Source organism: Gobius niger, assembly GCF_951799975.1.
Source record: "Gobius niger genome assembly, chromosome: 23".
Taxonomy (NCBI): domain Eukaryota; kingdom Metazoa; phylum Chordata; class Actinopteri; order Gobiiformes; family Gobiidae; genus Gobius; species Gobius niger.
This window is the reverse complement of record NC_136874.1, coordinates 1,103,135-1,116,898: the sequence shown is the minus strand read 5'-3', so window position 1 is coordinate 1,116,898 and position 13,764 is coordinate 1,103,135. Positions and strand designations below refer to the sequence as shown.

General features: G+C 47.5%; 3 protein-coding genes and 1 long non-coding RNA gene across 4 annotated transcripts in view; 3 read left to right on the top strand and 1 right to left on the bottom strand.

Annotated features, from left to right (window-relative positions):
• LOC306981884 (CLIP-associating protein 1-B-like) overlaps positions 1 to 13,465 on the bottom strand; it is a 41,589-nt gene extending 28,124 nt beyond the window's left edge. Inside the window, exons 1-2 of the mRNA XM_079581614.1 lie at positions 13,249 to 13,465; positions 8,791 to 8,869 (exon numbers count right to left, since the gene is read on the bottom strand). Coding sequence (XP_079437740.1) covers positions 8,791 to 8,869; positions 13,249 to 13,461 — 292 coding nt within the window. The 5' untranslated portion in view covers positions 13,462 to 13,465. The remainder of the gene's footprint in view (positions 1 to 8,790; positions 8,870 to 13,248) is intronic.
• LOC306981915 (erythroid membrane-associated protein-like) lies at positions 29 to 1,982 on the top strand (the record flags this gene model as incomplete). Its single annotated transcript, XM_079581654.1, has 4 exons — positions 29 to 1,043; positions 1,360 to 1,513; positions 1,563 to 1,621; positions 1,745 to 1,982. The coding sequence occupies exons 1-4, from the start codon at positions 484 to 486 to the stop codon at positions 1,980 to 1,982; spliced, it is 1,011 nt and encodes a 336-aa protein (XP_079437780.1). The 5' UTR covers positions 29 to 483.
• Positions 2,769 to 4,221, top strand: LOC306981914 (zinc-binding protein A33-like; the record flags this gene model as incomplete). The annotated part of the gene is made up of 2 exons (XM_079581653.1): positions 2,769 to 2,892; positions 2,992 to 4,221. Exons 1-2 carry the CDS (start codon positions 2,779 to 2,781, stop codon positions 4,219 to 4,221), a joined length of 1,344 nt encoding a protein of 447 aa, XP_079437779.1. The 5' UTR covers positions 2,769 to 2,778.
• On the top strand, positions 4,353 to 6,732 carry LOC306981886. The gene is made up of 3 exons (XR_013794154.1): positions 4,353 to 4,509; positions 6,336 to 6,476; positions 6,576 to 6,732. It is a non-coding gene; the product is annotated as an uncharacterized lncRNA (long non-coding RNA).
• Positions 13,466 to 13,764: the final 299 nt, after the last annotated feature.

Sequence of the window (13,764 nt, the reverse complement as noted above, 5' to 3'; positions counted from 1 at the left end):
TCAGAGGAGACCGAGCCTCCACAGCAGGAGAGCAAAGAGGAGGCTGAGGAGCGGCTGAAGGGGCTCATCTCCTCTCAGCTCCAGGCTCTGAAGGAGGAGAAACTCCACTGTAAACAGCTCTCACAGATCTATGGGAAGATACAGCGCCACCAGGAGGAGCAGGCGGGTCACTGCGAGCGGTGCATCAAGGCCGTGTTCTCGGAGCTGCACGGGTTCCTTCAGGAGGAGGAGCAGAGGAGCTTATCTGCTCTGAGAGAGGAGCAGCTCCGACAGAAGCAGAGCCTGGGCCCAGAGCTGAGGAAGGTCAAGGAGACGCTGACCTCTGTGTCCAACAGCATCAAGGAGCTGGAGGAACATCTGCAGAGCAGAGCCTACACCCAGTACCAACCACTGGCCGTCCCGCCCCGCCTCCAGCCCAAAGCAGGCCTGCTCCTGGACCAGGCCAAAGTGCTGGGCAACCTGGGCTTCAGAGTGTGGAGGAGCATGAGGAGCAAAGTGAAGCACAGAGCGGTGGTGCTGGATCCAAACACGGCCAGCAAATATCTGCGTCTGTCTGACGACCTGAGCACCATGAGAGTAGAACCGGATGAGAACGAAGATCTGCCTCTGAACCCGGAGCGCTTCCAGAACTACGCCTCGGTCCTGGGCCACGAGGGCTTCAGCTCGGGGCTCCATCAGTGGGACGTGGAGGTGGGACGGCACCGGGACTGGGCGGTGGGCGTGGTTAAAGAGTCGTTTGAGAAGGTGGACATGGACACGCTCGGACCAGATCACGGACACTGGTGCCTCGGACTCTACAGCGGAGTCTACCATGATGTTTCCTACAGTACCTTCACCCCTAAGAGGTGTCCGCAGAAGGTCCGAGTCACGCTGGACTACGACGAGGGTCGGCTGACCTTCACGGACGCCGATCACATGACCCCCATCTGCTCCTACACCGGCTCCTTCACCGAGAAGCTGTTTCCTTATTTATGGCTGAAATGTGACGTTAACGGAAAACCCACAGAGCTCAGAGTCTGTGAAGATCTGACTCTCAGAGAGTCGTTTAATCAGGGAGTCGTTTAATCAGAGTCATTTAATCAGAGTCGTTTAATCAGAGTCGTTTAATCAGAGTCGTTTAATCAGAGTCGTTTAATCAGTCGTTTAATCAGAGTCGTTTAATCAGAGTCGTTTAATCAGAGTCGTTTAATCAGTCGTTTAATCAGGAAGTCGTTTAATCAGAGTCATTTAATCAGAGTTGTTTAATCAGTCGTTTAATCAGGAAGTCGTTTAATCAGAGTCGTTTAATCAGAGAGTCGTTTAATCAGAGACAATTGGTTCCAGTTTTAACGATTTTCCCCATTTCCTGAGTGGGTGAAGCTGCAAAGTGCTGGGCACCCTGGGCTTCAGAGTGTGGAGGAGCATGAGGAGCATGAGGAGCATGAGGAGCATGAGGAGCGTGGTGAAGCACAGAGCGGTGGTGTTGGATCCAAACACGGCCGGCAAATATCTGCATCTGTCTGACGACCTGAGTGTTATGAGAACAGAACCCATAATGGGTGAGAATGTGCCCCTTAATCCAGAGCTTCCAGACAGAAGGCACCATCCTGGACCACGAGGGCTTCAGCTCGGGGCTCCATCAGTGAGCCGTGGAGGTGGAAGGGCCCCAGGACTGGGCCGTGGGCGTGGTTAAAGAGACATATTGTAAGGGGGAGCGGGTTGGGGTCGGCCCGGATCACGGACGTTGGTGCCTCACATTCTACAGTGGACTTTATTTCGATGTTTCCCACGGAATCTTCACCCCTAAGAGCCGTCCGAAAAAGGTCCGAGTCACGCTGGACTACGATGAGGGTCAGCTGACCTTCACAGACGTAGATCACATGACTCTCATCTGCTCCTACGTCGGCTCCTTCACCGAGAAGCTGTTTCCTTATTTATGGCTGGAATGTCTCTTTGACTCCAACCCCACAGAGCTCAGAGTCTGCGAAGACCTGACTCTATGAGAGTCGTTCCTATTTCCCCCCAATTTATTCCCAATTCGTTCCTTATTTTTCCAATTTATTTCCCCATTATTCACATTTTCTTTTCCATGTTTTCCCCCTTTTACTTTCCATTTTTCCCCATTCCCTGAGGGGGTGAAACAGACTGACGTGTGCATGAGGAAACTGCTCCCTCTGCTGGAGAGCTGCAGAACACGCCCTGGGAGTGACTCAAACAGGAAGAATAACATTAGTATCTGTGAACACGGGAGTGGCTGCATTTTGACATTGGTCTTTCTAAAGCACCACTTCAGACGGATCCTGCTGCTGTGAGTCTGCTTTACTTAAAACATTTACACTAGGGTTCTTGTTTAGAGAGGGGTCTTGTTACTTGCGAGCAGCTGACAGTGAGAGTGTAACTGGGCTGTGAGCCAGAGGATCAAAGGCTCATATGAAGAAAACGCTGTAGATTTTTGTTAAAATCTAATGGAATGCACTGAGTGGAAACGGTTTAACAAAGTGTCTCTCAAAACTCTAAAACTGACGATTCTGTGATTACATCTGGACAATATTTTGTTGAAAAATCATACAAAAGCGCTATTTGGAAGATATGCAAATTGACAATATCGAGATTCACTGTAAAAGGGGGAAAAAATTATAATTATTAAAAAAAAGGGTTGACAAAAATTGGGGGGAAATTGGAACAAAAAAGTGGATTTTTTTTTTTTATGTGGAAATGTTTGTGATAATATGTAATCATGTTAAAGGTAACTCTCCTCCTCATATCCTGCAGCTGTGGTGAGCTCCTGTTGGATCAGTGATGGCTGAGACTCTTCTGGATTCATTTCTGACCTGCTTCCTTTGTGTGAAGACCTACAGCGAGCCTGTGTCTCTGGACTGTGACCACAGCTTCTGCAGCCGCTGCCTCCAGCAGGTACAACTCTGTCCTTTAATCCACACAATCTGTGACCTCAAGACTTTCCTTTTTACACACGTCTTAACTGAGCGTTATTTGACCCAAATGTCTCCACAGCTCTGGAGCCAGCAGCCCAGCAGGACCTGCCCCGTCTGCAGCAGATCATCTGAAGAAGAACCACGAGTGAACTCTGCTCTGAAGAAGCTGAGTGAGCAGTTCAGACTGAGGCTCTCACAGGCTCCTCCTCCTCGCTCTGAGGAGCCTGTGAGAGCCTCAGAGGAGCCTGTGAGAGCTTCAGAGGAGACCGAGCCTCCACAGCAGGAGAGCAAAGAGGAGGCTGAGGAGCCGCCTAAGGGGCTCATCTCCTCTCAGCTCCAGGCTCAGAAGGAGGAGAAACTCCACTGTAAACAGCTCTCACAGATCTATGGGAAGATACAGCGCCACCAGGAGGAGCAGGCGGGTCACTGCGAGCGGTGCATCAAGGCCGTGTTCTCGGAGCTGCACGGGTTCCTTCAGGAGGAGGAGCAGAGGAGCTTATCTGCTCTGAGAGAGGAGCAGCTCCGACAGAAGCAGAGCCTGGGCCCAGAGCTGAGGAAGGTCAAGGAGACGCTGACCTCTGTGTCCAACAGCATCAAGGAGCTGGAGGAACATCTGCAGAGCAGAGCCTACACCCAGTACCAACCACTGGCCGTCCCGCCCCGCCTCCAGCCCAAAGCAGGCCTGCTCCTGGACCAGGCCAAAGTGCTGGGCAACCTGGGCTTCAGAGTGTGGAGGAGCATGAGGAGCAAAGTGAAGCACAGAGCGGTGGTGCTGGATCCAAACACGGCTGAAAGATCTCTGCGTCTGTCTGACGACCTGAGCACCGTGAGAGTAGAAGAGGAGGACGAAAATCTACCTCTGAACCCGGAGCGCTTCCAGTACGAAGGCTCAGTCCTGGGCCACGAGGGCTTCAGCTCGGGGCTCCATCAGTGGGACGTGGAGGTGGTGCAAGGGCCCCAGGACTGGGCGGTGGGTGTGGTTAATGAGTCGTATTGGAGGGGGGTGGTGGGGGGAGTTGGACCGGAATACGGACACTGGTGCCTCGGATTCTACGGCAGAGAATACTTCAATGTTCACAGCAAAACCTTCACCCCTCAGAGGCGCCCGCAGAAGGTCCGAGTCACTCTGGACTACGACGGGGGTCAGCTGACCTTCACTGACGCCGATCACATGACCCCCATCTGCTCCTACACCGGCTCCTTCACCGAGAAGATGTTTCCTTTTTTTTGGCTGGAATGTCTCTTGGACTCCAACCCCACAGAGCTCAGAGTCTGCGAAGACCTGACTCTCAGAGAAGAATCAGAGTAGATCAAGCAGAAAGTATTTTATTTGACTTATTTTTTTCCCAATTCCTCCACATTTCCCCCCCAATTTTTTCCTTATTTTTCTTAATTTTCCCATTTTTCCCCATTCCCTGAGGGGGTGAAACAGACTGACGTGTGCATGAGGAAACTGCTCCCTCTGCTGGAGAGCTGCAAAACACGCCCTGGGAGTGACTCAAACAGGAAGAATGACTTTAGTATTTGTGAACACGGGAGTGGCTGCATTTTGGACGTTGGTCTTTCTAAAGCACCTCTTCAGACGGATCCTGCTGCCGTGAGTCTGCTTTACTTAAAACATTTACACTAGGGTTAGTTCAGGTTTGGAGTTTAGGTTTAGAGAGGGGTCCTGTTACTTCCGAGCAGCTGACAGTGAGAGTAACCGGGCTGTGAGCCAGAGGACTAAAGGGCTCACAAAATATAAACAAAGTGTGGATATGGAAACATTAGACAACAAACTTCTGCACATGTATGTTTATGAGTAGAAACGGTTTAGTAAAGTGTCTCTGAAAGCCAAACCTGAAAAGATCTTGAAGAAAAAGGAGCAAAACAAACAAACTGTGATTAGATCTGGACAATGTTTAGTCTAAAGATCAGATTTGGAAGATATGTAAATGTACAATATATCTAGTGTATCTATAAAGTCAAGAAATGTGGGGAAAGGGTAAAGAATTAGTAAAAAAAAAGTTAAAAAAAATAAAAAAAAGTTGAGAAAAAATGGGCCAAAACCTGGGGAAAAGAAAGTGGATTTTAAAGAAATCGTGGGTGGGGAAAAAACAAAAAACATGGCAGATAATCAATGTTAGAGAAAGTCCTCAAAGCCTAACTGTGACATCGTCTTCCGCTCCGTAATGATTTATAAAAAGGATTTGGTCACACTGGCAAGTTAACCTGTCTTTAATTATCGCTAAAATGTAGTTTAGTTTAGTTGAGCAGTTTAACTTTTTACAACATTCACATTATCCAGTTATAGAAGCTCAAAAGGAGTTGACTCACCGTAATCAATGTAATTAACCTTTACATTTCTGATTCAGCACGATAGAGTCAGAACGACAGAGTCTATTCTGTAAAGCACACATTACACATGAAATACTACGAGTAATCTTCTTGTTTGACATTACACATCCAACATATTTCCTTCCCGAGTTTCCCATTTACGAAATATTGTTGAAAAAAAAGACTGTGTATTCTGTATAAAGGGTGTGATCACCTTCTATGATGACGCAACGTAATAAAAAACAGTTTATGCAGCAATGGGTGGATATGAAGTTCTTTTTCCATAGACACCGCAGTGTACTTAAACACAGGTAAAAAAAATAGCCGTGACCAGAAAAAGTATTTTAAAATGATAAAATAATCAATTGAGAAGGAAGAAGAAATGTTCCCATGTTCTCTGAAATATCTCTGTCCGTTTGCTCTCGCATTTTTGTATTTTGTCCCTTATTCTGAGTGATTTTAAGTGTCCTTCACACTTACAGTATGTCATTTCAATGTATTACAACATAAGGATAAAAGTTTATGGCCAAAATAAAGCAAAGGTCAAGTGTTGTATTCTCTGGTCGTGTAATTAAAACCCGCCCAGCCCAGCGGAGAATCAGCAGATGAGTCACAAACACGTAACCAAATAAACTTTAAAGTTAAATATTCTGCAGTGTGGCTTCAATCCTGTGCAGAAACTCAGCCGGGATATTGACAAAAACGAATATCTCAATAGTTTTGGCACTTTCTAGAAAACGATGATGAAGTGATATTCTTGCAATCCATCAGAAATATGCAGAAATGTGTTGCAAACATCGACATTTACATCGATTTGTCACTCAAGAAGAGAACTGACCTGAGCAGATGAAAAAAGGGGCAGGAACTACATTTTCACATTTTTATTTATTTATTACCCAATTTTTATACCACAATTTTTTCCCACTTTTTCCCCCAATTTCTTCCCATGGTTTTCCCTAATTCTTTCGCCTTCTTTCCTCTGTTTCCTGTTTATTACAGCTGAGTCATGCCGCCCCTGGTGGACTCTGCCCTCGCTCTCCTCCCTGGTCATATATTGTAATAATATGTAATCATATTAAAGGTAACTCTCCTCCTCATATCCTGCAGCTGTGGTGAGCTCCTGTTGGATCAGTGATGGCTGAGACTCTTCTGGATTCATTTCTGACCTGCTTCCTCTGTGTGAAGACCTACAGCGAGCCTGTGTCTCTGGACTGTGACCACAGCTTCTGCAGCCGCTGCCTCCAGCAGGTACAACTCTGTCCTTTAATCCACACAATCTGTGACCTCAAGACTTTCCTTTTTACACACGTCTTAACTGAGCGTTATTTGACCCAAATGTCTCCACAGCTCTGGAGCCAGCAGCCCAGCAGGACCTGCCCCGTCTGCAGCAGATCGTCTGAAGAAGAACCACGAGTGAACTCTGCTCTGAAGAAGCTGAGTGAGCAGTTCAGACTGAGGCTCTCGCAGGCTCCTCCTCCTCGCTCTGAGGAGCCTGTGAGAGTCTCAGAGGAGTCTGTGAGAGCTTCAGAGGAGACCGAGCCCCCACAGCAGGAGAGCAAAGAGGAGGCTGAGGAGCGGCTGAAGGGGCTCATCTCCTCTCAGCTCCAGGCTCTGAAGGAGGAGAAACTCCACTGTAAACAGCTCTCACAGATCTATGGGAAGATACAGCGCCACCAGGAGGAGCAGGCGGGTCACTGCGAGCGGTGCATCAAGGCCGTGTTCTCGGAGCTGCACGGGTTCCTTCAGGAGGAGGAGCAGAGGAGCTTATCTGCTCTGAGAGAGGAGCAGCTCCGACAGAAGCAGAGCCTGGGCCCAGAGCTGAGGAAGGTCAAGGAGACGCTGACCTCTGTGTCCAACAGCATCAAGGAGCTGGAGGAACATCTGCAGAGCAGAGCCTACACCCAGTACCAACCACTGGCCGTCCCGCCCCGCCTCCAGCCCAAAGCAGGCCTGCTCCTGGACCAGGCCAAAGTGCTGGGCAACCTGGGCTTCAGAGTGTGGAGGAGCATGAGGAGCAAAGTGAAGCACAGAGCGGTGGTGCTGGATCCAAACACGGCCGGCAAATATCTGCGTCTGTCTGACGACCTGAGCACCGTGAGAGTAGAACCGGATGAGAACGAAGATCTGCCTCTGAACCCGGAGCGCTTCCAGAACTACGCCTCGGTCCTGGGCCACGAGGGCTTCAGCTCGGGGGTCCATCAGTGGGACGTGGAGGTGGGACGGCACCAGGACTGGGCGGTGGGCGTGGTTAAAGAGTCGTTTGAGAAGGTGGACATGGACACGCTCGGACCAGACCACGGACACTGGTGCCTCGGACTCTACAGCGGAGTCTACCATGATGTTTCCTACAGTACCTTCACCCCTAAGAGGTGTCCGCAGAAGGTCCGAGTCACGCTGGACTACGACGAGGGTCGGCTGACCTTCACTGACGCCGATCACATGACCCCCATCTGCTCCTACACCGGCTCCTTCACCGAGAAGCTGTTTCCTTATTTATGGGTAGAACCTGACTTTAACGGAAAACCCACAGAGCTCAAAGTCTGTGAAGATCTGAGCTCATGAAGGAGACAAACTCTCTGGGGGAGTTTGTCTCCTTCATGTGGGGTCTGCACATCTGAGGGAGTTCACCTCAGCCGCGTTTATGACCCTGCTCTGCCTAAAAGCTTTGCTTTTTGATGCATTTTCTCATATATTTCATTGAAGGTGAAATGGAGCGGCCGCACTGAGCTGAGTGTAACGCGGGGCAACGCCCCCGACGCATCCCTCAACACAGAACCACAGAAGCACGCGCGCATGAAGCGTCGCCAGTGTGTCTTAGACTTAGAGCCGACATTAGTTTAGTCAGAGGGAATCATTTGGGAAAAATTTAGAAAAAAAATTAAAAAAAATTTTGAAAAAAATATTTTAAAAAATTTAAACAAATGGGTGAAAATTGGGGGAAACAATTGAAAGTTTAAAAAGTGTTTTTTCTGCTGTTTTGTCGTCGCTTCATCATCGTTATTGAGATATTAATTTTTGCCCTAATGGATATTGTTTTAAAGAGCCTTTATCATGCTATTTGAGCCTTACCAAAGTAAACCATAGGCATGTACACGGTAAACTGTACCTCTAATACTACGGAGTACTCATTTTTTTTAGAAATACAAGTATTCAGTTAACTCTGCCCCTCTCTCCGGTACTTCCTGACATCGCATTGTGAGAGAGTTGACATTATGCAACACAGCTTCATAAATAACACACATCATCATCACCATGAGCTGTGTTTTGATTGGCTCACTGCTCATGATACAGGACCTTTAACTTTGGTAAATATTTCAACGCGTGCTCAGGACCTGCCTCTTGTTGATTCATAAATAACTATTGTGGAAAACCATTCAAACATTCTGGGGTTAACACTATTTAAAGGGACGTGGATAAAGGGATGAGATTTTATAAACAATGACAGGACTTGAATAACGTGTGACAGTTGTTTGAAAGCACTTTGAGTAAAGGCGAAAGGTACGGATTAAACAGAACATATCATTTATCATTCTTACACCGGCTCCTTAAAGAGAGTTCTTACCGGTCGCCACTTGAGTCCTGAACGTTTCCTGAAGGCGAGTGACGAGAGCCGAGAGAATGTCCATCCCACACAGCACGATCTGGAACACAAGGGTTTCAGATTGGTTTCTTATCGATGAATGACCGTCGCACTTTAAATTCTGTTGTACTTTTTGCATTGATAATAAAAAGTCAAACTGAGCGCTCGCCTCGTGCCTTTTATCCATCTTCCAAATGCAGTTAAATAAAGGCTTCAATCTCTCAAAATGTTGAAGATTCTCTGGAGAGAAATAGCAAACTGCACTTCCATATTTAACAATAACCTGGGAAAACGTATTGAATGAAATACAAATTGTGTTGAAAATCAGCCGATGTTGGGCTTAATATCAGTGAGAGTTTAATAAAGAAGAATATTACGGTAAGTTAAGGTTAAGGTTAAGGTATACTTTATTAGGGACATTCATTCTCTGCATTTGACCCATCCTCAATGCCGCTGGAGTGACCTGTAGGAGCCAGCGTGGGCCGGCGCTCAGGGACCCATCTCCATGGTGCGCAGCCAGGCTGGTGGGTCAGAAACACCTGGCTGGAGGATTCACCTATTGTACATGTTTTTAGTGGTAGAGGAAACCTATGCAGATACGGGGAGAACATGCAAACTCCACACAGAAAGGCCCCGTCCCTGGTGGGAATGGAACCCGGACCTTCTAGCTGTGAAGCGAGAGTGCTAACCACTGCACTACCGTGTCCTCAAACTAATCAGTATCAATAAGTGTGGGCGAAACATCTAAACGAAAACCTAAAGCTAATAAACCCTGTCAGGCAGTCAAAGAGGAGGGTGCAAAACCATTAACAACCACTAAGGGGAGCACTTCACTTACTATTGTTTTATTTTATCTTTGCCTCTTGTTTTATAAGTATAATTTTTCTTTGTATGTTAACCTGTAAACATATAAGATAATTTAATAAATATAAAAAACAGGTGGAAAATAGCACAAGTGCTACAACCTGGTACAAAGCATCTCCCTTTTGAGGTTAATGTACATTGTACAACATCCCTGTTCAAATAAATAAACTAAACTAAACTAAAATACTGTCAAAATGTGGACGACAGTGGAGCCTGCAGGACATTACAACCACTTACCAAACACTCGTGTTCACATCACCAAATATCTATATTGTGAGATACGTGATGTATATATATATATACAGTATATAAATGTTTGTGGTGTTATACATTAGCCACATGCAGTACAAAGTCTGTATTATCACTATAAAAAACACCAAAAAATACAACTATGAAAAAAGTGAAGGCTTCGATTTCACGAAAGTTTCATTTGTGTGAGACGGGGAGGAATGTACACATGTGCAAACAAAGAGACTAAACTTTAACAACATCTGCACTTGAGTCGCTCAGTAGACTCCACTCAGCCACATCTGGAAGGTTTTTACAGACAGATTCTGATGGACTTATTGAGCCTGGAATGTTGACACACTGTTTCACGAATAACGACTTTATTCAAAATCTAAACCAGATCCAAAATCCCTCTGATCTTTGGAACTAATATGTCACAAAAGAAAAGCACCTGTTTAAACCTGGCTCTGAACATTATTTAGATTTTGTATCTTTTATTTTTGGAAATGAGCAAAGGCCTGATGGAGAACAGGTAATACATTTGACCTGCTTCTGCCTGGATAAACTCTGTGTAATCTTGCCTCTGTTTTGTTGATGTTTAAAAGGTTTTTAATAAAATCCCTGTGTGTTTCAGACTCATTGTCTGAAAGTCGGTAACACACGGTTTTGGCTCCTGTCGCTGATGCTTTGTCTCGGTGAATTCAGCTCCACTTCAGGAGGATTTATGTTTCCGACTGTTCACAGCTCGGCCTTCGATTCCCTGTTACTCAGACACTGAATCACTGCTTACAGACCAAGCAGGGCTAAAACAGGACTAAACAGGACTGAAGCAGGCCTAAACCGGGACTAAAGCGGGTCTAAACCGGGACTGAAGTGGGTCTAAACCAGGACTAAAGCGGGTCTAAACCAGGACTGAAGCGGGTCTAAACAAGGACTAAAGCGGGTCTAAACCAGGACTGAAGTGGGTCTAAACAAGGACTAAAGCGGGTCTAAACCAGGACTGAAGTGGGTCTAAACAAGGACTAAAGCGGGTCTAAACCAGGACTGAAGTGGGTCTAAACAAGGACTAAAGCGGGTCTAAACCAGGACTGAAGTGGGTCTAAACCAGGACTAAAGCGGGTCTAAACCAGGACTGAAGTGGGTCTAAACCGGGACTGAAGCGGGTCTAAACCGGGACTGAAGCGGGTCTAAACCAGGACTGAAGTGGGTCTAAACCGGGACTGAAGTGGGTCTAAACCAGGACTAAAGCGGGTCTAAACCAGGACTGAAGCGGGTCTAAACAAGGACTAAAGCGGGTCTAAACCAGGACTGAAGTGGGTCCAAACAAGGACTAAAGCGGGTCTAAACCAGGACTGAAGTGGGTCTAAACCGGGACTGAAGCGGGTCTAAACCAGGACTGAAGTGGGTCTAAACCGGGACTGAAGCAGGCCTAAACCAGGACTAAAGCGGGTCTAAACCAGGACTGAAGTGGGTCTAAACCAGGACTAAAGCGGGTCTAAACCAGGACTGAAGCGGGGCTAAACCAGGACTAAAGCGGGTCTAAACCAGGACTGAAGTGGGCCTAAACCAGGACTAAAGCGGGTCTAAACCAGGACTGAAGTGGGCCTAAACCGGGACTAAAGCGGGCCTAAACCAGGACTAAAGCGGGGCTAAACCAGGACTGAAGCGGGTCTAAACCAGGACTAAAGCGGGTCTAAACCAGGACTGAAGCGGGGCTAAACCAGGACTAAAGCAGGGCTAAACCAGGACTGAAGCGGGGCTAAACCAGGACTGAAGCGGGGCTAAACCAGGACTAAAGCGGGGCTAAACCAGGACTGAAGCGGGTCTAAACCAGGACTAAAGCGGGTCTAAACCAGGACTGAAGCGGGGCTAAACCAGGACTAAAGCAGGGCTAAACCAGGACTAAAGCAGGGCTAAACCAGGACTGAAGCGGGGCTAAACCAGGACTAAAGCGGGGCTAAACCAGGACTGAGGCGGGTCTAAACTGGGACTAAAGCGGGTCTAAACCGGGACCAAACAGGACTGAAGCGGGGCTAAACCGGGACCAAACAGGACTGAGGCGGGGCTAAACCAGGACTAAAGCGGGTCTAAACCAGGACTAAAGTGGGGCTAAACCAGGACTAAAGCGGGTCTAAACCAGGACTAAAGCGGGGCTAAACCAGGACTGAAGCGGGGCTAAACCAGGACTAAAGCGGGGCTAAACCAGGACTGAGGCGGGTCTAAACTGGGACTAAAGTGGGGCTAAACCGGGACCAAACAGGACTGAGGCGGGTCTAAACCAGGACTAAACCGGGTCTAAACCAGGACTAAAGTGGGTCTAAACCAGGACTAAAGTGGGGCTAAACCAGGACTAAAGTGGGGCTAAACCAGGACTAAAGCGGGTCTAAACCAGGACTAAACCGGGTCTAAACCAGGACTAAAGTGGGTCTAAACCAGGACTAAAGTGGGGCTAAACCAGGACTAAAGTGGGGCTAAACCAGGACTGAGGCGGGTCTAAACTGGGACTAAAGTGGGGCTAAACCGGGACCAAACAGGACTGAGGCGGGTCTAAACCAGGACTAAACCGGGTCTAAACCAGGACTAAAGTGGGTCTAAACCAGGACTAAAGCGGGTCTAAACCAGGACTAAAGTGGGGCTAAACCAGGACTAAAGCGGGTCTAAACCAGGACTAAAGTGGGGCTAAACCAGGACTAAAGCGGGTCTAAACCAGGACTAAAGCGGGTCTAAACCAGGACTAAAGTGGGGCTAAACCAGGACTAAAGCGGGTCTAAACCAGGACTAAAGCGGGGCTAAACCAGGACTAAAGCGGGTCTAAACCAGGACTAAAGCGGGTCTAAACCAGGACTAAAGCTGGTCTAAACCAGGACTAAAGCGGGTCTAAACCAGGACTAAAGCTGGTCTAAACCGGGACTAAAGCGAGACCCGGCTGCTGTTTTCCACTGCTCTCCTTTCATTTCGACCTGGTTTAGTTTCTGTCACAGGAAGTCTGTCCGACACAGACTGCAAGGAACAGGAAACTGGGCCTTTGGTAAAAATAAGCCTGACCTGCTTCTGAACCCTGAGCTCTGATTGGACGCTTCCTCGTCACCTGACCGCATGATTATATGAATGACAAACAGAAATATCACGTTTCAGTCCCGCCCTGATGTTACTTTGGTTTAATCTTCTACTTCTTTACGTCCAACCTGCTTAATATCCGTGTTATCAGTCTATTACAGTGGAAAGGTTTAAATATCCCAGTGTGGAGTCTTATGACCATATTTGGATTACAGCGTCATCTCGGTCACAGCCTTTCCTGCTACACGTGGACACCAAACATGCCAGTATTAGTGAATGAAGTGGACGGACCTTGAAGTTGGAGGAGTTGACCCAGGAGCAGACCGCCGTGTCCACGATGCGGTCCATGGCACTCTGGTCGTCCTCCAGACCCGGGCTCTTCTCCGGGTCCAGGACGCGGTCTATGATCTCCTGCCCGGTCTGCGTCCTGGTCCCCAAGTCCTTCTGCATCAGGAGATCCAGCAGCCCCTCCACCGAGCGCTCCGTCGCCCCCTGTGGCTCCATGAGCGCGCCTGCAGGAGACCGCCAGAGAGAGCTTCAGACATGGTGAAGCGACATTCTTATAAAACATCAGAAATATGCAAAAACGTGCTGCAAACTTCGACTTTAGTTTGTCGATTAAAAACAGACGACAAAACGGCACATTAAAACACTTTACACATATATTCACTTTTTTTCCCCCATTTCTTTCCACTTTTTTCCTACATTTTTACCTTTACACTTTTTTCTCAATTTCTTTTTTTTTCTGAATTTTTTTTTTTTCTTTTAACAATTTTTGCTGCTTTTTTTCTGCTTATTTTCCCCCAA